This window comes from Calypte anna, chromosome 3, assembly GCF_003957555.1.
Source record: "Calypte anna isolate BGI_N300 chromosome 3, bCalAnn1_v1.p, whole genome shotgun sequence".
NCBI lineage: Eukaryota > Metazoa > Chordata > Aves > Apodiformes > Trochilidae > Calypte > Calypte anna.
Genome location: NC_044246.1, coordinates 73,843,400 through 73,868,738, shown reverse-complemented (window position 1 = coordinate 73,868,738; position 25,339 = coordinate 73,843,400). Strand labels below are relative to the sequence as shown.

The following is a 25,339-nucleotide window of genomic DNA, read 5'->3' as shown; positions in this document are numbered from 1 at the left end:
ATTGTGGCTGGACTTAAGGATGAACATTTGGGATTTCCTAGGAACCTTTCAAATCACCAAATGGAATAGTATTAAAAAATAAATGGTGTGTGTTTATGTATACATCCATACATGTATGTATATTTGCAATCAAACCACACATAAATTTTAATTATTATCTAAATTTATTTTAATGTTTAATTTATATTATAGATCTAGCTTAGAATTTAAAGGGATACTTGAAATTAAAAAAAAAAAAACAAAAAAGAAATGTTTGTGTGTGTTTGGTTTTTTTAGAGAATTGAGTAATACAAACATTGTAATATCTAAAAATGGATAGTTCTATTTCCTGTTTTCCCAGTTTAGTCGTGTAGTGATGAAAAAGAGAGACAAATGATGCAATCATAAGCCCTGTTACTTAGTATGTGGCACTGTTCTTCAACTGAACCTTCAAGCAAAACCCTGAACCTCCTTATTTAGACAAAAGTTCACTTTTACTGGAATAAGAATTTCAAGGTATAAGATGTCAAAAGAGCTACATACTGAACATTTACCTGTAAATTACTTAAGTTATTGCACTTAACCTACATTCAATCTTCTCCATTATGTTTTCCCCAAAACATCTTTTTGCTCTGCTCTTCTCTCTGATCACAGAAAATGGTAAATCCTTCTGTAGAGACAGTGTTGTCTGCTCTGCATATGAATTTCCACCTATTAAATTATCTTCAGATGTAGTTTACCTTGAAGAAAGAAAGTTAAATGGAAAATTAAGTACTCAGATGAACTTTAGATATTCTGTGCACACTTTAAGGTATTGTGAATCATATTTTAAACACGCAGACTTTGAATAATGGAACAAGGTTTAATAATAAACATTAGCAATATTTTTCTTTTTTTTTTTCCTCTTTTTTTTGTGTTTGTTTTTGCTATCTGTTTTTCCTTGTAGTGTTCTTTTCTAGATGCTGAAATGTAACTAGTGGACAATTTATACAGTAATTTACTGCTTTATAGGTTGGAACTTGGGATCCATTGAGTGGCCTTAACATGACAGAGAATCAGAAAGGAAAACCAGCAAACATCACAGATTCCCTTTCCAATCGTTCTTTAATTGTTACCACCATCTTGGTAAGCAATTATATATTAGCATTTCTAGAAATACAGTTTTACAGGGAAGTGAATGAAATATGCTAGACTAATTACAACAACAATGAACAGTATGCAGTACATTTTACACTTATAAAATACTGTTTAATGAATGAACTACAGTTGTTAAGCAATTCATGGATAATTATTCTTGTCTAAATTGTAAGCAAATTATCACAATTTTAGAGTTTTGTGAGCTAAGTAACTTAACTTTCCTTATTATTGACTAAAATGTTTGGTTCCTTCAAAGCTATTTAGTTCAGCATCATATGACAAGACAAAATAATTTTCTTTAACAAAATGCTTTGGATATTAGCATAATGATTTTAGGCTACAAAAGTCATTGCTTTCATTTGCAATCTACCACCATATTACCTTTAAGGAAAGTGCGAAGTATTAACTTTTCTTTTCATCATCATTATTAATCAATCATTAAGCTGAAATTTAAAATCATACAGAAATTTGATTGAGTTATAATTTGAACTGGATCAAAAGAAATGTTTTGAATAACTTCTTTTTCATTACCATTGTTGATAAATTGACAGTGGTAACAGGTGTTTCAGTTAAGTAAAAATAAATGTTCTCTAATTTCCACACCATAATTTTGAAATAGTAATTTTGATTTCAACACAAATGAAAAACTTTCCAGAAGTGTGTCTGTTGGTTTTACTGCTGTTACAGGGTTTTTGCAAATGTAAAAAATAATTCACCTCCTCGCAGTTTTATTCTTTAATAAGAAGCTTTTATCTACCAACAATGTTTTGACATTTCAAGCTAGAATGATTTTTCGTAGGTCCATAGATACAAATGCCAGTGTTCTAACCTTTTATGTAACATAAGCCACATAATTTCATCTGGTGGGTAATTTTTTTGTTACTTATAGCATCTGTTTTTATTTGAAGATTTAGAAATAAAAGTAATAAAAAAATAATAAAAAAAAAAAACTCATCTAAAAAAAAATTATAGAAATCTCCTGAAAACCTTTGTTTATTTGTTCCACTAATTGAAAAATACCTACCTTATATATCATTGGAGCATGGCTGAATCACTTGCAAATGTTGAGTTCTTGTTATGCTAAGACCAACACCTGTTTTACCACAACTTCTTGTGCCTTTAATTACAGTTTATAAACATAATCTCTTGGCGTTCTTTAAAAAAAATGTATATGAACCTTTTATAGTCTCTTAAAGTAAAAGTATGTTTTCTAGAGCTTTAGTCTGTCTTTTTTATTCCCACTGCCCTTCACAATTTTAAATTTTTTTATATGGAAGAACTACTGCATTACCAAGTCAGGTTTCTTAGTAATTCCAGTTGATCCCTCTATTCCTGTTATGTCGTATCCAGATATCCTGCCGAGGATTTTTCTTTAAGTGTTCCACTATTTCACACATTCGCTGGTAGCTTTCTAGAATTACTGCTTTTCAGAATATAGTCCTATAGTTACTTCATTTTTTAATATAGCGACCTCATCTTGTCATTACTGAGTACTCAACCAGCCTTTGTATCATCTCCATCTCCATCTCCATCTCTTCATTAGCAATCACTGTGTAGTTAATTCCAGATCAGTGATACCAATACCAGGACAAGGATCAGTCCCTGCAAGATTGCATAAGAAACCCTCAATAACTTATGGTGTTTCAGGTTTATTTCTGTTTTACTATATGTTGATAAGTTTTGAGTCCATATAATGTACGTATCATATTAATTTTATGTAGTGATACTTGCATGATTGTGTTTGAAATATTGATCTCAAGAAAGATAAGGAATACAAATGTAAATAGAGCAATCAGTGAGCACAGATTTTTGACTGATAAAACTCACAGAAGTAAATTTCTGGGATTTATGGTAGCAGCTGCTTTCTGTAATCAAGGATACATTTTCCTTTAGTTAGTGGTGTTTTATGAGCATCTGTCCTCTTTGCACATATCTAAATTAAATAATAAATAAAAGAAATATGAGGGTTTTACATTGGTATTAGGAGCTGGTCACTTCTAATTGCCTTTTATGCTTCAGTGTCTATTCAGTGAGTGTTTTGGTAATTGCAATAACTCTTTTAAGCTATGAAGATATTGTCAGAGTGGTACACAATATAATGAAAAGAATCAAAAATTATTCTGATGCAGAAGGCACACACAATAGCTTGCTTTTGTAGCTCTTTCTTTTTCTGTCTACTAAATACATTTTTGTTGGACAGAAAGCGTATTACTGAATATTCATTTTATAGCCATTTAAGGATACAATATAAAATACTTCAGCGCTTCAGCTTTTTCATCAACTTCCTTTTCTTTCCTAAAACAATCTGGAAAATACTGCTTTAAAAATAGATTCTCTTATTTAAGATGTCCATGTGATTTTTCTATGTTGTCTTTTCACTTTAAAAAATTCTTCACAGCAGTCTACAGCACTCTATAGTATACCTTCAGTGGTTAAATCTTGATCAATATTTTCTGTAATTTGCTTTAATGCTATTTTTTCTTGTAAAGATGCCAGCCTTTCTTTTGTTTTTAATTCTGTTTTTCTGAATTCTGACTAATGTATTTTTTCCTCCTTTATATTGTAATCATTAAGATCTTTAAAGCTCTGATTATATCTTCTTTTTTAATGGTGGATGAGTATACTGAAGAAAATATATCATTAGGCAAAATAATAAGAAATTAACTACAATTTATAAATTCATCTGCCACAAGTCAGGACAGCACCATGTGACACTGAATTCTGCAAAATAAATATTATAGGTGGTCATCTGAAAGATGATTTCACGGTTCATGACCCATTCATTGGTTCTACGATGAAAAGAGTTCAGGATTCCCCGTACTTTACAACTTCTCAGAAGTCTTTGGGCACATAGTTACAGTGCAGAAGCTTTACAAGTTCTGGTTCCATAGCAGCTCAAAATACCAGCTAAACCTGTCTGGTGGAATGAGGATTAGCTTTTTAGGGGTTAATAATATTAGTATTATTATTAATAATAGCAAAAATGATAATGCTGTTTCTATCTCTTATAAACATTGCTTTAGATATTTCAATCTTTTTTACACAATTGCTTTATTTTATTTTAGTGCCATCTTCTTTGGAACTTCAGAATTCCTTCTATTGTACATTTTTTAGAAAAATTACCAACCACTCAAATTCATTAATGAAGTTTTCCTATAGTTTGAATCTTTTTTTAGATACAAGTATCTAAGCATTTTTTTTTCTTGTACACTTTCTACCATTACTTTTGATCCTTTTAAACTTTGGAATTAAATTTTCATATTTATAAATGTGTGGGCATGGTGCTTGTTTATTTATGCTAAATTGCATACCAACCTGTACATATTACCATACTGGTTCATTTTTCTGTTCTGCTGAAATGGATGCTTGTTTCTTTCCCTTATAGTTTTATGTGCTTTTCTGTATCTGCTTACATCAAAGCCCTTAAAAGATCAGAGTTGTTAAGTTTATTTTCAAGAAATGTGTGAAAGTTATGGAAGCTGTGTGATAATCTCTTAAGCAGTTTTTTGTTACTTCATTTATGAAATATGAAATTAGTTTTTTAACTGTACTTGCTTGAAAAATTATCTTTGAATATTTAGAAGGCATAATTACAATGGATTTTCAAAACAATTCTATGAAGCTCAACATATATTATTCCCACACCATATTCTATTTATAAATGCTGCTTTTTTCAAATTTTTTTTCAAATTTTTTTAGATATGTAATTTTTCTTATTACAATCTTTCTTCTGCTTTATTTTGCACCCAAAGGATAGCTAAAGAATGAGGTTTTAATGGCCAAATTTTTAATTAGTATGTAAAAAACCCAATTCGAGTCCAAAGTCTGCATCCTCTCTTTCCTAAATTTGATTGTAGTCCTGCTTCAATTCCACACATCTGCCTTCAGCCTGCAGTGCAGACTGTAAAGTGGTTTCTTGAAGACGTAGCAGACATGTAAAGCAAACTACTTTTAATGTATTTCAGGAGTTTTTCCACTGAGAAAGATAAACTAGCATTTTTTATAGTTTATGGTGCTCAAAATGCAAAAGAGTTTTATTTTAAAATCACCCTTTTCTTGAGATCCACCATAATGAATACTTCTGATAAGATTTGGGAACTTCAAGCTTGGAAAGTATTCAGATATGTGCTTGGCCACATTGCTTGTTTGTATTCCAAGCATAAAAGTAAGTGATGCTTATCCCCACAAAATTATGAGAGTTGAAGGGAGTCATAGTATATCATGAGCATTGTGGGATTAGCACAGGCTAAAGTTTGACTTAGTATAAAAATGTCAATAAAGCTATTTTCTCCTGGCTGGATGCCAGTAGAAGGTTGCATGGCCATATATTTATATCTCTGGTTAATGATAGAGAAGTAGTTCCTTTATGTTTCAAGTTATATTATCATCCCAAACAACTTCTCTCAAATAATTCTCTAGTGCTTCTATTTCCTTTTACTGAAATGTTCGTGATAAAATTACACTTCTAAATATTGGCAAGGATCAGTTCATAACTCTATGTCAGGATTTGCACTTAGGAACACCAAGAACCATCAGTCTAGGAACATGCTTCCTATATAGAATCATAGAATTGGCTGGGTTGGAAGGGACCTCAGAGATCATCGAGTCCAACCCTTGAACCACCGTTGGGGTTGCTAGACCATGGCACTGAGTACCACATCCAGTCTCTTTTTAAATATCTCCAGGGATGGAGAATCCACTACTTCCCTGGGCAGCCCATTCCAATGCTTGATCACCCTCTCTGTAAAGAAATTCTTTCTAATATCTAACCTAAACTTCCCCTGGCACAACTTAAGACCATGCCCTCTTGTCTTGTTGAAAGTCGTCTGGCAAAAGAGCCCAACCCCCTCCCTTGCTACACCCTCCTTTCAGGGAGTTGTAGAGAGCGATGAGGTCTCCCCTGAGCCGCCTCTTCTCCAGGCTGAACAGCCCCAGCTCCCTCAGCCTCTCCTCATAGGGTCTGTGCTCAACCTCATATGATGAGCAAATACGCTCATCATATTTGATGCCTGTCTCAGGTTTGCATGTTTACTCCTGCCTCACACCTAGTCCTTTATGAAAAAAACCCCAAACCTAATAACTTATTTGATATCCTTCATGTATCATGAAGACTATATGATTCAGTTCAGCTGAAAAATAGACCAGTAAAGTCTGCAGTATTGCAACAGTTTTATGTTTTCATGTTCTATGTTTTATTTAGTCAAATTATTTTGCATCCACTTGTATCTTTTTGGTTTTCTGGAATGGAAACTTAGTGCAGACTTTTGGGATGCAGATGAATAAAGTCTGGCCAAAGACTAAAGTTTATTAATACTAAACTGTGTGCGAATAAAGAATTTATTTTTTATTCCTAAGAGCCTGTCAAAATAAGGAATGTAACTGTAGAAAAGAGCTATCTATGTGTTCTTCAGGCTGTGATTAATTGAAGCATAGTTATTGAAGCATACTTCATACTTTTCATGAAGAGGTCTACTAGGGAATCTTCCAGGAAATATCTTAAAATATGCCAAATAAGGAGATTCATCATTAATTTCTACTATAAATAGTACAGAGGGAAGAAGGAGACAGTGTTTTCTTGTGTCTGGTTTCAGTTTTTTCTATTAGAATATCCTGGCTCAAATGACTAGTGAAAGATATAATATACTAAGTTGTTTTTATTGATTGTAAGTAGTAGATGGCTTCACCTCTCCCATCTGAATTCTGACTGCCAGCTGTGATAGCTTATTGTGTATTCCTTGCTTCTGACATAAATGTTAATTAGGTATGGCACCCTTTTAACTCCAGTATCTCTGGTGAAGAGAAAGTAATAATTAAAATTCTCTTTTCTAACAGAGGCAAATTTTGAAGATGGTTTTCCTTTTTGTATCATCCACTTCCACTTTTTTTCATAGCTATCCATAAAGATAAAAATTTGAAATGTAGAATTTCTTGGTTTTATTTCTAGTAATATCTTTGTAGCTGAAGTATCATACAGCTAATAGGAATAATGCAAGTAATTATTTCTTGTCCAAATATGAAAACATATAGATTAAGACAATAAAATATAAAATATTTTATCAGTAAAGTTTTTCAGTGTATACACATTTATCTAAGAAGTGGGATTTCATTCAAGTTTTTTAACACCAAACAAAATCCGTAAAGCTACAATATTATTTCAATGTATAGAAACATAAGAAAACAATCTTTTATTGTGTAGAGCAGCTTTAATTTTGTGTTGCAACCTATGCAGTAAAAACTGAGAATGCATAAATTTTGCAAGTAGAACACAAGAAATAAGTGGTGTCTCATCTCTAATTTATTTTTTATGAAATTGACAAGAATAATTCAACTAATGTATGATGTATTAACAAGAATACAAGTATTATGGCTAACTGAGTCTTTTCTTGATGGTTGAAATACATTATTTATTCAGAGAATGTGTATTTTTCTGCTAGGTGCTATTATCAGGATTCCAGTTTTCATTTTTTTATCTTGTCGATATTTATTATTAAGTTTTATATGAAATATTTTTTCTACTTATATGCCCTTTAGACCTGATGGAGTTTATTCTCACAATATTTTGTACTGAAAAAGTACTTTTTTTTTTTTCCAAGTTAACTGAACTAGATACTAGTTAGTTTCTTTTGCAGATAATTGATTTTCCTTGTGCTGAGACAAAGGCCACATAAATAAGATTTCTTTTAAACTAATTATAAACTTGCATTTCATAAAAAAAGATATCTTTTTATTTTATTAGTTTTCAAGTCACTAGAATTGACTGTCTTTTGTTTACCTTCTTTGACTGGACTAGAATGATGTCCAAGAATAAAACCCTTATTCTCTCATGATATTCTGAAATCTTTAAGAGTTCTGGAGGGTATCACAGAGTTGTAATGATCTGAACTTAAAGACTACGAAGATACAGAATATCATTTCTGGGAAGAAAAGATACCTCCTGCTATATACTTGCTTCCCATAGGATTTTTTAAATGTGAGAATTGCTCCAAAGTATTTCTTACTTTCTCAGTGCTTCAGAATAGTTCTTGCAGGTGTGTCAGATCTCCTTATATTTGATACTGTTGATGAATGTGTTGATATTATTTTTTATTTTCTTTGACCTGGCAGTTTTTAAAAGGGAGCTTTCATCTACATGACCCAGTGTGTGGTCCACATAAGCTTCCCATGGGCAGGAAAATAAAGTCACACAATCATTGATAATCATGACAACCATTTCATAATCAGGCACCATACTATTTACACTTGAAAAATAAACATCTTAGTGCATCCAAACTACAGTCAAGCATCAAGAACAGGACAGAAGACCATAAGCAGCTTTAAAGGTATATTTTCCTTTGATGTTATCAAGAAGGTACTTCTATCAGAAATACAGAATATACATTCTGCATAACCTATAAATTCTGCTCTGGCACTCAACCACTACTTTTTAAAGTATAAAGGTGTCTTCTCTAATTTGAGCAGCCACGGGCAGCTTCAGTAGTCTGGTATACATGGTCAAGTCGAGTAAACCCCTGTGCAGTGAGTGATTAGTTAGTTTCTTGGTTTTTCTTCATCCTTGAAAAATATGGCTATGATTACATACACTAATTCTTTCCAAACAAACTCCAAGTATTCTACTTACAGGTGGTATACATTCTTGTCCAGTGCTCATTAAAAAAAAAGTCAAATATGCACACAATGAGCTTGAATAGGCAGCTAAATGGGCAGAAATTTGCTGAAAGTCACAGGCATCTCATAGTAGGAAGGTCTGGTTTTGACATTAAAGTTCAAATCTAACTGACATAGGGATAATGGTGCAATAACGTTATTGAAAGAAGCAGTGAAAATGGTTTTGATAGCATATGAAAGAAAATTATTTTCAATTCTGTAGTGTTAATTTTTTCCACACTGGTCACAGATAGTACATTGATAGAATATTTACAGCCACCCAACCATAAAAGGCTGATTGTATTTTCCAGATAACCTAATGTTCATATAGTTAATTAGCCAAAGTGAACATTTCAGACTACTAAGCAGGTGCTCCTTCAGGTGTAATGTGGATACTTAGCATGGAAGAGAATGCATTTGCATTTTATCTCTAAGTTCTAAAAAAACCCTGAGAGGGTTATCTTGGTGTGCTGTTGTCCTCAGTGTTAGAGACTTTGACATTTTAGCTTCTTCTAACACCTCCTATTTTTAAAGGAATTAGTGGTGTCAAGACTTCAAAAAGAAGAGCTATCCATGTGAAAAATAAGCAGTTGAAACAAAACCAAATTTAAGATTAATTTTGATAGTTTGGTGATAGCGGTATACACTGAAAGCTGGAGGATTGTAATTCATGTTGGCAATTTTCACATATCAAGAATAAACTAAAGTAGAAGCAAGATTACTTTCGATGAAAAAAAGGTTGTTTTAAAAATACAGTAAATCTCCCTTTTGTTACTCTTATTTCAGGGCAAGCAGAATTGATAGAAGTACATGGTAGAATCCCTTTCGTTTAGCCTAAGTTAAATGAATGGACTTTTTTTTTTTTTTTTTTAAACATTGTCTCTACCTGAGGATTTATTCAGGAATATTTTTTATTGGAGCAGCTGTGTGTAGACAGTGCATATTCAATGACTCTTGCTTCCATCTACTTGTGTCATTCCAAGCAGTTATAAAGGTGCTTAAGGGAAAATAGGTTTTGGGTTTTTTCTGGAGAGGTGTCTCCAGTTGAAAGATGTCTCCAGTTGAAAGACTATTAATTTCAACTGAAACTATTTGTAGAATTTAAAGAGTATTTTTAAAACATTCTGTAAACAAGTATAACATACTCATCTTGTAATCTGGTCTAGTAATTTTAAAGGGCCATATGTTTAGGAGCTGAATTATAAAAAGTTCACTAAATTGTGAACAATACTATAATAAGTATAAACCAGTTGCCACTCTTGGTAAATGAATTAGTTTAAATACTTTAGCTAACTGACCTAAGTGCTTGAGGATTACTGTAACAATCTTAAATATGCAGGAATGTATGGATGGGCTGGATGGCTCAGTGGAGAAAATACTGCTGTACTTACTAAGTAAAGGAAATTATAATGCTTTCTTGATATTGCATGTATTTAAATTCTACCACATATAATTCCTGATTGCATGGAATGTAAGTTAGAATCAAAATTGTTGTCAAGAATCTTGCCAAGATTCCAGAGATGTTGAGGATGTTTGATTCTGTAAATATCTGAACAACTCAAGAGAGCAAATATCTAGGAGCTGACCATTCCAACATACACATGGATTTCATAATACTTGCAGAGGCATATATAGAATATTATATCTGTGAAGCATAAGTGTGAAGTTTTTTACATCTGAAATGTTTTTTACAGAAATAAATTTTATGGTTTAAGTGTAGCTAAACTATTTTTTTAATTATTTAATTCCAGTTTGATATGAGATAACGTGTTTGAATTAACTGTTGTTGGTAAGTTCCAAACATTTTGGAAAATTCTAAAAGCCCAGAACCTCACAGTTAAAATGGACAGTTTTTTCATTGTCATGAGTTCTCTTCCTTGATAGTGAATATTCGTTTCACATAAGCAACTGTTGTCACAGGTTTTGGATTTTTTTTTCTTTACATATTTTTAGCAAGTTGAGATTGATCTTAGTCTATTCTTTTAGCAAAAATAAGGAGTCCTTAGGTAACCTACTAAGTAGGTTACTATTACAAGTATAGTTACCATTACAGAGTGTTTCTTAGTTTGTAACCTTTATTTCTTTTATGAGATTTTAAAGCTATTAATTCCTGCCACCTCTACAGAAAAGAACTTTTCTGGTTCCTTTTCCCAACACCTTTGTATGTGTAAAGAGACTTTTTATCACTTCCCCAATAGTCTGTTCTTCCTTAAGTGGAACAACCTATATTCTTCCAGTCTTTACTTTTCCTATTTTGCAAACCATGTATCTCCTGCAGTATTCAAAATTGAATGGAGTACAGCAACTGAAATATGAATAGTGTCAAAAATATAAGATGATAATTTCAATGAGAAAGAACCATTGTTGTGCCCCAGTTCCAACTTCTGCTCAAAGCATATCCAAGTAGGCCAGGTGGTTTTTTTCTCAGTTAATGGTGAGATCCTGTTGAGTACAGTACATCATCCCCTGTAGTATCTAGGACTTAATTTTACAGAGTTGCTACCTAATCAGCTTTTTTTCTTCTGGATTTTTGAAATTAATTATTCATCTGAAGTGTGAAAATATTAATTACTTCCTTTTGATTGCCATTTTTAAAATTACTTTCTATATTCAGAAACTTACCATTTTGAATTCTGTTGCTACCCCAGTGTAGAGTGAATACACATCCAATCAGCACCTTTTCAGTTCAAGAGGAAGTGGAAATATTTAACTGTATCTATATAGAAAAATATCACTTGCTTTAACTTTCCAGACTGATAATGAATTGTTTTCAATTAAATGTTCAGAATAGTCAAAAGTTTCTGTAAATTTTTAAGAATAGGATGATTTTACATATGATATTGACTTTCCTCAACTTCTTTCCTTCTCCATATTCTCCATATAGTTTTAGGTTCCGACAAGTGAAATAATTTTATAATTTTCTTAGTAAAAAAAATACTGGTTTTCTAAAATGGCATGAATTACATTACAACTTCATAGCTCTCCTTTCTCCCATTTTTGAAGTTTTTTGGAACTGCTAACAGTTTAAAAATAAGCCTTTAACAGTCTCCTTAAAGCCTCCATGAGTTATTAAAGGTAATTCCTAATGGATCTGAAATTACTAAAACCAGTTCTTCTGTGAATTCATCAGATCCAAATGTCCTGAAAATACTTAAAGTCCAGTAACTCACCAAAGTTGTCTTTTCCAGCTTTATTCCAAACACTTTTTGATGTGTTTCTTTCGTTAATTTTGTACAATATACGTGATCAACACTACCCTTTTCAGAGAAGACAGGCATAGAAAAATCGTCAAACTGTTTGATTGTCTTTGTAATGTCATTTCATGTTTTTCTCTTCCTGATGGCAGCAGATTAACTAGTTCTGAGAAATTCCTTTACTTTTCTTCTAGAATGTTGCTTTTTGTCCTTGATATCAATTGATAATTGTCCTTTTTGTTTGGTTGGTTGGTTTTTTGTTTTTTTTTTACTCTGGCAAGAAGTTTTAAATTTTTTTTTTTTGCTTTTCTGTTTGTCACTCACATTTGGTATTACATTTCACTTCATACTTTTCTGAGTTTCATTTCATTGAATAGTTAATGCTTTAGTCTTGTTACTTCTTTTTCTACACTTTGTGTTTTATCTTTCTTTGTCTGCACAGCTTCTGCTTGGCCACTAGTGTGCTTTCTTTAAGGAATTCTTATTTCACCTGAAAAACTGTTTTCCTTTCTTGTTTCCTATGAGGTATTTCATACCAATTGCCTAAGTTTATTAACAACTGTTTTCATGCATTGTTCTGTCACTATCTCTGCTTCTCAATATTCTTTAATGATCTTTGTAATTTAAATTGCTTTCAGGTTTTGTGTTTTCAGAATAGCTATCTTCAAGTCATTTGCCTATCTATTGTATGAAAAGTTTCTGTAAAAACATCCTAGTACTTTGCTTGGACAATTTGTTTTATATTATATTCCTTATTAATTCCTTATGGAGATCAGTGGTGCACTTTTAAAAATACGTTTGTAACATAATAATTTCAAAAGAAGCATATAAAACTAGAATCTCAGCATAGTCTTAATTCAGTAGTTTGGTTTTTTTAGGGAAAAAAGTGTAAGAGACAACAGAGAGAAATTATATTCTAAACGTACTTCTAAGAGCAAGACATCTTGCTTTCTCCTTTGCATTTTAGGCAAAATCTTATATTCTACACTTCCAGTTTTATGCAGGTATAATGGTTAAATCATGGGACACATCATGATAGATGTTTACATGAGGAATGCTGACAAATCCATATTAAAGCTGTCAGATGCCTGTAGAATGAAGTGGTTTTAAGTGCACTGAGTGCTGATGTGGAGATTTAGGGCTGCGTGAATATTTTTAATCTACCCTGGAGAGTTTATCTGATTATTCATTGAGATTTGTATTTGGTGTAGTAATTGCATCTACTGCAATTTCTCTTACATTACCTGGTGCTTATTATTTTTTATAAATGTAAAAAATAAAATAAAACCAGTCTAAAACATGAGCAAAGACCAAGTTGTGTATTTAACTGATCAAATGCAACTTGAATATTGGTGCCATAATGAATCGAAAACTCCACCATTTGTTTTTTTACTTTTTCTGCATTCAGCATTGTATTTGAGGAAGGCTATGTTACACTGAGAAACACTTGTAAAACTCCTACATTTTGCTAAATATTATTTCTTCCTGTAATAATGAATATTCTGCCAATAATTGTAATTTGTTTCGTGTTCTGTTTACAGATCACTATGTAAAAAACTCACGGTGTAGTTTAAAGTAAATATAAAGAAGAAAAATCTTTACAGAAAATAAATCTGATTTTCAAAGAAGTACATCATAAGGTGTACTAACCAACTTCATTTTGAAGATGAAGACTTCAGACATACATAACCAATACCTAAAAGGATTCTACTTCATTTCTAATCTAAACAGATTCATTTTAGTTCTTTATACAGGGAATTGTATCACTAATTTAGGTTAAAAAAGATAAGAAGGTGTGAGGCTACTTGTTATCCATGCTGGTCTTCTTAATTTTTACAGGAAGAGCCATATGTTATGTTCAAGAAATCTGACAAACCCTTGTATGGAAATGATCGATTTGAGGGTTATTGCATTGACCTCCTCAGGGAGCTGTCTACTATCCTAGGATTTTCCTATGAGATTAGACTGGTGGAGGATGGAAAATATGGAGCCCAGGAAGATGCCAGCGGACCAGTGGAATGGAATGGGTTCGTGGAACTTATTGATCATGTAAGTTAACTTTTGGAAGCTTTCTACTATCTGTTTACATCTCATTCTATCTATAGAAATCATAAAACTTTATGATAATGCTGTTTGGATAGCACCAGTTTTGGAAAATGCAGATGTTTTGAGAAGTGATGCAAGTAGATTCACATAAGTGGTTTATATAATGTAGAATTGGTTTGCCAAAATGAAGAACTGTTCTGCATCTCTGTGTTATCTCTAGGCAGTGTTTATTTCTGCCAAACTGTGGCATATGTCTAAGTAAAAATACAGAATAGATAGTATTCAGAATTTATCTATGAGAATAGATACCTATTTTTCACTGAGAAATATATACATATTCATTAATCAATAGAAAGTCAGAACTCCTGACAGTGAAATCTGAGACTTTATTTTAGAGAAAATTCTGTGGATATAATATAAACATACAGAATCATATAGATTATTTGATACACACAAAGATGACACATCTTTCCTGTAACATTGACAAATAAGTGCAAGAACTAAGACAAAACCATCAACAATACCAAAGCAGCAAAATGCTACTATGTCTTTCAACAGAGATACCTGTACCATCCCTTGTAAATGACTAAAGCAGGAATCACAATTTATCTTCATACTTATAAGAATGCATGGGAGTATTTATACTTTAAATGTGTGTATGCATTATACTTAGTATACGAAGCTAAGAGATATTTAGCTATAATTTCTATCCATCCCTATGACATGCATATTTACTGGTATGAAAGAGCATGCATACCTATAGACCTGATGGGTTGTTAGGTAGTATTAGCATTTGAAACTAATTTTTCCATGACTGAGGGCAGATATGTGGAAGCAAATTTTTATATATCTTCAGAAGTAAAGAAAAAACAATTTTTATATGCTTTCATTATTCAACCCTAAAGCTTTCTTGAACGAGGAATACTATGTCCTCCTACTATTCACTAAGATAATCTTGAAAATTAAAATGCATTTGAAGAGCTGCAGCAGTAAAATAGTGCACAGGAACTTTTCCAGTCCTTTCCTCTTCTCAGTTTGGTTCATGGCTTTTACTAGTCTCTCTGATTTTATCTGTTGGTTACAATTTTCCTTTGAAAATTTCTGGTTTTATCTATTCTTCTTTTGTAATTATTTGGAATAAATGCAATTTATTTATACATCTCTATCTGAATGCATGTTATTGTACATTTTATTAGCAATCAATACTCAGACCTCAGAACCGATGAATGAAAATTTACAGAAAGCCCATTAGCTTAGGCTTTTCAGTCTTTAATTTTTCCCCTAGAAAATATGTTTTAAAATGTCAAAAATCTGGCAATTTTTAGAAGTAATGCAATAAGCTCAATTACTCTTTGTTTTGGAAAGGTGAAGTGTTTCTGTCTACATTTTTTCAAACCGAGGGTTCTAATTAAATAAATGGATTACAGAATAAAGATAGAGTTCTGCAAATTGTGATGGTACTTATATCTGAAAAATATTTTCAGAATTGATTATACGTTTATTGACTTGTTTAAATTTTAAGTGTCACATTTAAGTTCAGAAAGAAAGGATACTGTAGTTATCTTTACAAAGGTTGAAATTCTTACAGTGCGACCAAAGGCTGAAGCATTTACATAATCTTGTGAGTTTTTCAGTCTCATTTCCCATACAAACTTTGTTTACATTCCTTCTTTCTTTGACAGTTTTACTCAATGTCCATTAAATGCCATCATTCTGATACTGGTTTCAAAACAATGACTGCTTTTCCCCTGAATAAATTGATACATACTGAAGAAAAAAATAATTGGGTGATTCCTTCACATTGACAACTGAATAAGAATGAATTCTGTTGGAAAATACAGTGGTCTCTATAGATACAAGTAGAGGAAGATTCACTAGGAACAGCAAATGTAGATGAGACTCCCTTATGAAAACATTTTTAAATTTAATGTTTGGCTGGCAGTGTGGCTCTCTGACCAAGCCCTTCTTTGGGTGTGTTTGTCTCTAGCAGTGCCCCTCTTTCTGTCTTCTAAGAAGTTAATGAATCCATTTCTTGAGATCAATGTTCCTCTCTGGTGTTTGGCCTAATACTTTATCTTTTATTGTGCTACAATGGTGCTGGTTCTAAGTGCTTAATTTCTGTACCACTATTTGTGTTTGAATCATGGCATTATCATTGAAACTCCTTGATATTTCATTTCTGTATTCTGCACAAACTGTTAGTAAGAGTAGTTCACATTTCAACAGAAAATTTGAATCTGAAATTGCTTCCTAATAGATTTTTTTTGTTTTGTTACCCATTTAGAGAAATGTAATGATTCTAATGCTTTTCAAAAACATCTTTTTCTCTTAGGAGGTTTTTTTGGCAGATATTTTCCACTCAATTAATGATAAGCGAATTTATCTTTGATATTTGTTGTTCTGGTTTTTGGTACTCTAGAAAAAGGAAACAAGAATCTATCCAATATTGTAATTAAAATACATGATGACAAAATTAGAACTTAAGGGGTCAGATGATTAGTTTGGTACCCTATGTTGATCCCCAGTCAGTCTACGGTCTTAGCATTTGCCCTTTTGGGGACTTGGGTAAAAAACTTGCTGGTGTTGACATGGAACTTTTTTACTTCAATAAAATAAAAGAAACTGTCAGACACAAGGTTTTTTATCAGCTGTCTTACGGATATTTCTTCCCCTGCTACAGTATCATATCAGTGTTAAGATAGCAGGCAATGAAAAAATTTTTGTCCAATTTGATTTTTATGCTATTCTCTCTTAGTTCTGTCTATTGGAAATCTTATTTTTAGCTTCTTGAAACAGATACTAGAAACTGTTTGCTGATATAATTTAACGATATGGAAATCTTGTTAATTTTGACACATTAAAAAAAAATGGAATTCATCTGTGAAAAGCATTAAATTTTGAGTGGGGTAAAAATGTGGTAGTTTTGTGAAAGCAGAGGAGCTCCCAGATGTGAAAGGCAATTTCCAACCATTCCTACCCTTACCTCAGTTTTATTTCATAAAAATAATGTTCTCAAAGCAGATGAAGGAGTTTGGTATTACTTTCTTTTTTTCACGTACATTTTTGTAGAACCTATTTGATATCTTAAATCAGGCCTCATAACATCAATTTAATCTTGAGTATAATTCCATGCATTAGAATATTGTACCTCAGAGGGGAAGACATCTACTGCAAGAGACTGAATTCGAGATAAAAATCTATAATTAATGTTGTTGGTAAAAGGTGCCTGTCAGAGCAGTAGCTATGCAGCCCTGTGTTTTAGCTATTACAGACCTAATGAAACAGTCCTGTCAGAGCCAAGAGATAAATGTGACTTATCTTCTAAAGCTGTTCCAAGGGAGTTTGTTCAGGTTAGATGCTCTCAAGCACTTCTGCATAAGGGCAGTAGATGTGACAGAGGGACATCCGCCCGATTCCAGAGCAGAGCAATTGAGGACAGGGCTGGGTATCAAAGTGTCTTGCATTGCAGTAGACATATTCAGGAACACAAAACACTTATCTAGAACTTGATCAAATGAATATCTCTTTAGATTCCATTATCTCTACTCTTTAGACTTTCACTATCTCTGATGGGAATCTAAACTGCTAGTGATTGGCTCACACATAAATGTCTGGGCCACTTGAGCTTTGTTGAGATGTCCAGGGACACCTGCATAGTACTGGCAGATGTAATACCTGTGGCAGAGCTCTAGCTGATGGAAAAGCAACTAGATGAGTGGGGATACCTTAGAGCATGTCACAAGCTCTAGTCCCAGAAAAGTGTCTTGAAATAAGAGCTCAGGTGTCTGCCTTTGATGTTAGCTCACACTTGGGTCTTACCTGAAACAATTGTGAGGTTGCAGTCTGTCTTCACAAAATTAGATTTGTACCACACTTGCTACAGTATTCATTGAGTGTTCATCTTTTTTTTTTTTTTTTTTAAATTGCTATCAGTAAATATGAATAAATTGCTCTCTCAAAAGGTAGACTAAGCCTTTTCTGAATGCCGATTCTTTTTATGTAAGTAAATATAGCTGTTTTTCTCATGTAAGGCTGCTATTTTCCAGTTATTTTTTTCATTATCTCTGTCAGCTATTATGTTTGCATTAGCAGCTCTGAAAAATAACAATTACCATGCAAAACTGTAGTGTTAAAGCTGCCCAAGAACCTTTATTTATTAAGAAAGAAAATACTAATTTTGCTAACAGTGACTTCATAACTAAGGTTGATTTTTTGTGTCTGTGTTCCTAATTTTTGAGTATCTCTAAATAGATCATTTAAGCTGTCTGAATAAAACTCTTGACTTTCAGCTGATAGAATAGTTTTGATGAAATATTTGGGGGGAAGGGATGATAGATTAAGATAAATTATCTTACAAATATTGTTTTTAATTTGATCATCCTGTGTTGTGGTTTAGGCCCAGGAGATAAAGAAAAGACCATTCAGATGCTTACTTCCTCTGCCCCCATTTCAGGATGATGTGCAGGAAATCCACCTAAAACCTCATGGCTCAAGACAAGGACTAGGAAGGTTTCAGTAACCAGTTATGGTCCTGGGCAATACAGACTCAGCTTGGGGGGAAAAAAAAAATTAATTTATCATTAATCAAATCAAAACAAGGAAAAGAGAAAACAAAACCTAGAACTTTTAACCCAACCCTCCCTTCTCCCTGAGCCCAAATTATTTTTTCCTGATATCTCTACCTAACCCCTGCCCCTGACACAAGAGTGACACAGGGAGTGGGGTTTTGCTGTCCATTTGTCACACGTCTTTTTCTGCAGCTCATTCCTCCTCAGGGAGGAGGACTCCTCACATTCTTCCGCTACTCCAACAGGAGTCCATCTTATGGGAGAGAGTCTCCAACGTGAGTCCCTCCCACCAGGTGCAGTTCCTCAGGAACATTACTCCAGCCTGGGCTGCACACAGGGTCACAGCTGCTTTGTACACAGTCACCTCCTATGACACAGGGTCCTCCACAGCTGCAGATCCACATCTGCTCCATCATGATCTTTCACAGGATTCTTCACCATGGTGCTTCATGGGCCAAAGGCTGATAGCCTGCCATCTTAGCATGGGATGCAGGGGAACTTCTGCTCAGGCACCTTCTTCCCTTCCTTCCTCACCGACCTTGGTATTGCTCTCTGCTCTCCCTCTGCTCTGTCTGCCCTGAGGCCTCATAGCTACCCATTTCCCCTTCTTGAGTGTTCATCACAGAGGTGCATTCATGGTTGCTGATGGGCTCAACATTACCCAGAAGTGGCATTGGACTTATTGGAGCTATGGGAGCTTTCAGCATCTTCTCACAGGAGCCACTCTTAGGGCCCCTCTCTCACTACCAAAACCAGCACCACTCTCCCACTACCACAACCAGAACGTCTTGTTTCTTAGGTAAAATATCATGGGTTTTGTCCATTTTTACCTTAGCTGTAACCACATCTAATAATGATTAAAAAAAATAAATATTACTGAAAAATTTGCATGTACTTCAGTTTTACATTAAAAAATAAGCTTAATAATGCCTAATTTATATTATTTTATTTTATATTATATAATGAAAATAAGTTATTTCCATTGATGAGACAGTGTACATGATGGATAATATTACTCAGCAACAGAAATTATATTCCCAGACTAAAAGTTATTTTTCATTTCTTATAGCAAGAACTGTTCAGGCTGTTCAGGATAAGCAAAACGTGTAAGAAAGGAGGGACAGAATGGAGGTAATACTGTTTGAAGTGTCAAAGAAAAGCTTTACACAGATCTTTAATGAACAAGAAGGAGCAAGTGATCATGTGAGAGTAGTAGATAATAATTTATAAGCTTATGACAAGGGAATTCTAGTGGGATTTGAGTCTACTAATGCATCAGGTGTTGTGGTGGAACTCAAACCCACACTTGTGAGGAGAAAGACACTAAGTATAGAATTAGAAAGGATTTTTTCTTAAGCAATATGCATGCAGTACCACAGCCTAATGCTTGGGGACTCTGAGACTGAGGAAGGCAGTGTTTAAATAAATTGCAATACAGTTGTGTTAGACTAAGAATCACCTGTGTTAAGGGAGAGGCTAATCAGTTACCTTTGTTTGCATAAACATCTTCAATAAAACATCTTCAATGTTCTGGTATCTCAGTTTTTTATTTTATTTTTACCTATGTAAAAGAGAAGTCACAGTTATTTTTTTTCATTACTCTCAGTATATACTTAAAATACTACTGTTTGTTTTCCAGTTTTCTTATCAGAAACCACAGAATTTCTTACCAGAACCATGGAATTACCTTTGTTGAAAAACACCTTCAAGATCATCAAGTCCAACCATTAACCTCACACTGACAAGACCTTAACTAAGCCTTATCGTAAATGTTATGTCTCTTAAATACCTCCAGGGATGGTCACTTCCCCACTGCCTCCGTCAGTCTGGTGAAGTCTTCACCCTTATTCTGAAGAAATTCTTCCTAACATCCACTCTAAACCTTCCCTGGCACAACTTGAGGCCATTACCTTCTGTCCTATCATTTATAACTTCATTGAACAGACCAACATCCACCTCTTTACAACCTCCTTTAAGGTAGTTCTGGCAAACAATACTGTCTCCTTTCAGCACCCTCTTCTCCAGGCTAAACAACCCCAGGTTCTTACAACTGTTGTTCTTACAACTCCCTCAGGTGCTCCTTGTAAGACTTGTACTCCAGACCCTTCATTAGATTTGTTGCCCTTCTTTGGACACACTCTAGTAGCTCTCTGTAGTCAGGGGCCCAAAAATGAACAGAGGAGTCAAGGTGCAGCCTCACCAGTGCTGAGTACTTGTATCTTTATGTGCTTCTATTTTCAGCTGTCTTATGTTTGGTTTATAATTTCTCTCCTTCCTGATACATCTGCTTACCCATTCGAAGGCCATCTGTTCTGAGTGCATTTTAATTTCTAGGTATACATTTATTTACCTTGAAGATTAAGCACTACTGTTCTATGTTGAGCCATTAGTCTCTGAATTTCCAGTCATTATTATTAGTTTTATTTGTTATGCTGGCAATTTCCCACCACATCTCTCTCTTTAAGCAAAGCTAGTAATTCACATTACTTAAAATAGTATTCCAACTTCTTCTAATTATTCTGTGGCACCATAAAGTGTCTGTAGCTCCTGAGCTGTTAAGTACCTGTAACATATTTTTCATGTATGTGTTTACTGTTTTAAATATTCATGTTATCTTCCAGTTATTATTACTTGCATGCTTTGTTTTCCTCATTAATGTAGCATTTAATTTCTGTGTGAAATCTGTCCTGGGGTCTATAGAATAATTTATTATGATAACATGTAATATGCCAGAAAATATCATTTGTGTTTTTTGTTCCTTTCAGTCTAATTGCTAATTCATTAATCCACAGCTTCAAGTGCTCTGACCTTTTATTTCCAATGTCATTCATCCCAAGCTGCATTAGCAGCAGCAGGTGTCTCCCTGACAAGCAACTAACCATGTCTCTTGTTGCTTGAACTTCAGTTTTTCACTTCAAGCAAACTGAATATATTCACACTTACAGACCCTCTTTGCAAAGTCATATTTTGCATGTTTTAATTTTTCAATGTAATTCAGTCAAATACACTGTAGTATGTATCTGTCCTTTCCTTGTTTGTTTGCTTGCTTTAAGGTGTAAGATTAAAGGGATAGTCTTTTACATGACCAAAGAATTATTAGCACCTACTAGATTGACTACTTGTAGCTTCACTACCTGTTCAAACCAACAGCCAAACATTGGTCTTTATGTTAACTTAGAAGATGGCACTTAATTTGTATGACTATTTAGTCACTCTCTAAAAAAGACTATATCTGATACACAAACAGATACACAGAGTAAATGTTATGCAGAAAATATGATAGAGTACAGCAGAAAGTATCACAGAAATCCATGAAAAAATACCAGGGAAATTTAAAAACTCAGTAATCTAAAATGTCAAAGAACTCCTGAGCCAGAAGCTTAGGTCAAGTGTGCAAAATAAATGTATTCATGTACGGGTAATTCAGTGAGGAGCATAGCACAAGTGCATAAAAATTCCCCGTTAAATTGCAGGCACGGGGGGTCTATTACTGATTTCAAGTACAGGACAAACTGAAGATGTATTTTTCAACAAAAGAGCAGTAGAGAGTGAGCATGTATTTTCCAAACCTGCACACAGCCTGCATTCAGTAAATAAAGCAAGACTCAGCAATTATTCTAATATTGCAGTAAGACATAGAGAATAATATTGCGTACATAAGTCTAACTAATTACACAGTATTTTGCACTTATCCCATCGTATGTTTCCCAGAGAGCCTGAATGAAACATTTAAAGTACATTCTCAAGTCATTTGACCCCAGAAGTGGTAGGAGACTTTCACAAGAAGGGTCTTCTCAATATGTGCTCTGAGATGTGTGAATTTTTTTCAGTACTTAGGGGGCTCTTTATCTGAAATTTCTTGAAACTAGGGGTAAGTGAATATTGCCTTTCTGTTAGTTTAACTACAGCATGCCCATGTAATGTTTTTTTTTAAGTTAGGGCGTTATGGTTTTCTAATTTTAATTTTCACAGTTTTAATCATTACTATTGAACCTTTTTTAAAAATCTCTTTTCTATTGCTTTATGGATATAACCCTTGAATTTTCTGTTTTTCTTCTCTTCTCTTCTCTTCTCTTCTCTTCTCTTCTCTTCTCTTCTCTTCTCTTCTCTTCTCTTCTCTTCTCTTCTCTTCTCTTCTCTTCTCTTCTCTTCTCTTCTCTTCTCTTCTCTCTCTTCTCTTCTCTTCTCTCTTCTCTTCTCTCTTCTCTTCTCTTCTCTTCTCTTCTCTTCTCTTCTCTTCTCTTCTCTTCTCTCTTCTCTTCTCTTCTCTTCTCTTCTCTTCTCTCTCTTCTCTTCTCTTCTCTCTCTTCTCTTCTCTTCTTCTTCTCTTCTCTCTTCTCTTCTCTTCTCTTCTCTTCTCTTCTCTTCTCTTCTCTTCTCTTCTCTTCTCTTCTCTTCTCTTCTCTTCTCTTCTCTTCTCTTCTCTTCTCTTCTCTTCTCTTCTCTTCTCTTCTCTTCTCTTCTCTTCTCTTCTCTTCTCTTCTCTTCTCTTCTCTTCTCTTCTCTTCTCTCCTCTTCTCTCCTCTCCTCTCCTCTCCTCTCCTCTCCTCTCCTTCTCCTCTCCTCTCCTCTCCTCTCCTCTCCTCTCCTCTCCTCTCCTCTCCTCTCCTCTCCTCTCCTCTCCTCTCCTCTCCTCTCCTCTCCTCTCCTCTCCTCTCCTCTCCCTCTCCCTCTCCCTCTCCCTCTCCCTCTCCCTCTCCCTCTCCCTCTCCCTCTCCCTCTCCCTCTCCCTCTCCCTCTCCCTCTCCCTCTCCCTCTCCCTCTCCCTCTCCCTCTCCCTCTCCCTCCTTCTCTCCTTATCAAATCCTACCAGTGAATTGCCAAAGAATCAAACTTACATTTTTGGAACAATATTCATACTCTGTCTTTTGACGTTCTGCTAAATAACTCAGGTCAAATTTAGAAAGCACACTAAATAACTTGAGTAGCCCAATTGCCTCATGACATATGATATGTTTTGCTGTGTAAAACTCTTAGTTTGTAATTTTTAATTCTTGCCTCACCCATTTTCCACATTCATAAGGTGTTTGCCCATTTCCCTTCTCTCTCTCTCTCTTTTTTTTTTTTTTTTTTTTTTTTTTTTTTTTTTTTTTAGGTGTTGTTAGCCACAGCTACACAAGTTTCAGGAAACAACTGGAAATCTTTTCAAATGTGCCTTGAGAAGTTATAGGCAAAAGAATGTCGGCACTGGGCCAAATGAAGTGGGAATTAGGGAGCAAATACTTTAGAGGATGAGTGAAAGAACTAGTAAATAAGCATTAATGCAGAACATGTTTTATGTCTAAACAGTATAATCCCCATTTATAATTATTAGCTATTTGGACATGCCTGGCTAATGCATTTGGTTATATAAAATGATTAAGTGTCAGTGACAGAGAAAAACTGTGAATAATCTGGAGTAATTTTCACTGCATTACCAGTGAAGTGAGTCATAGCCCATCAAGACAGAGGCATTAAGTTTTTCCAATGAAACTCAAAAAAATAACTCTTTAGCTCAAGCATCATCTATGCTTACAAGAATGATTACGAACTGATTGGAATCAGAGCTAGGGCTGTATTTATAAAAGTGTTACATTTTTCATATCCTCATGCAGTTATCTAATCTTTACAATCACTTTTGTTGCTATAATGATAGTAAAGAATGGTAGAAAATAACAAGAGGATTATTGTTTTTATATTTGTGTCTGCTGCATTGAAATATATGTGAAAATTAAAATTCTCTAACTGCAGAGTTAATTTCCATTGAGATTTATCCCTTTTAGTAGGTAAATCCTTATGTCTACATTTTTATTCTGTCTCTTCTGGTTCAGAAAATGTTGGTCATTGAGGCTGGCCCACTTATCAGAAATTAAATTACCTGGAGAAAACTGATGAAACAACTTCTCTCTTCAAATATATTCTTTTCCTACAAAGAGGTGATTTGCAATTTTTGGTTTTATGTCAAGTCTTGGGTGAGGTTTTTTTTAATACCTTATTGTATAATCATAGAATTATTTGGTTTGGAAGGGACATTAAAGATCATCTAGTTCCAACCCCCCTTCATGGGCAGGGACAGAGAAAAGATTCTGAAGTAACAAACTTCCTTATAAAGCCTAAGAGGAATCGCTTCATTCAGTCTGTCTCTATCATATCTTTTCTGTCATAAACTTCAGTGTACAGTCCTTCATCACTGCAAATATCAAATAAGTTCAGATGTATGGGGAAAGTTGATCCTGTACTAGTTTTCTGAGTCTTTCCTTAGTCTTCCTCTCTGCATACTCAGATCATATTTTAACCTCATTCCTCTCAGATGTAATGTAAGGAGTTTGATTGGATGCTAGTACATCAAGAATACATAAATTCTTCTCATAACTCTGAACTTGACAGACTTTGAGCCATGTTCATAAGAAATGTTGCTACTTCACCTCTGCTTGAATTTTCTTCATTTGTAATTAGTAATGGATTTTAAAAGACTTCCAAGGGACCCATATAAATCGGCTAGAGGTGCATTCACGAAGCACAGTTAACACAACCAAATGAATTCTTAATAGCATTACTGATACTAGAAGCTTATATAATAATAATAAAAGAAGGTCATAAACTCTGTGCTGCAATTTGTCTTTTGCTCATTATGGAGGGTAGAGATGAGGGACTGTGGAATCCTGGAGTATTTCAACCTTCAGAGAAAGAAGCCCTTTAGTGAAACAGTTTCAGGATGTGCTGACAGGAGATGTCCCTGGGAATGATGCCCAAAACCCCATACTACTTGGGAAACTGAAACAGTGTTATTTC

At 34.0% G+C, this 25,339-nt stretch overlaps 1 protein-coding gene across 1 annotated transcript in view; it reads left to right on the top strand.

Annotated features, from left to right (window-relative positions):
- Positions 1-25,339, top strand: part of GRIK2 (glutamate ionotropic receptor kainate type subunit 2) — a 355,719-nt gene that overhangs the window by 190,844 nt on the left and 139,536 nt on the right. The window contains exons 9-10 of the mRNA XM_030447048.1: positions 991-1,104; positions 13,794-14,003. Coding sequence (XP_030302908.1) covers positions 991-1,104; positions 13,794-14,003 — 324 coding nt within the window. The remainder of the gene's footprint in view (positions 1-990; positions 1,105-13,793; positions 14,004-25,339) is intronic.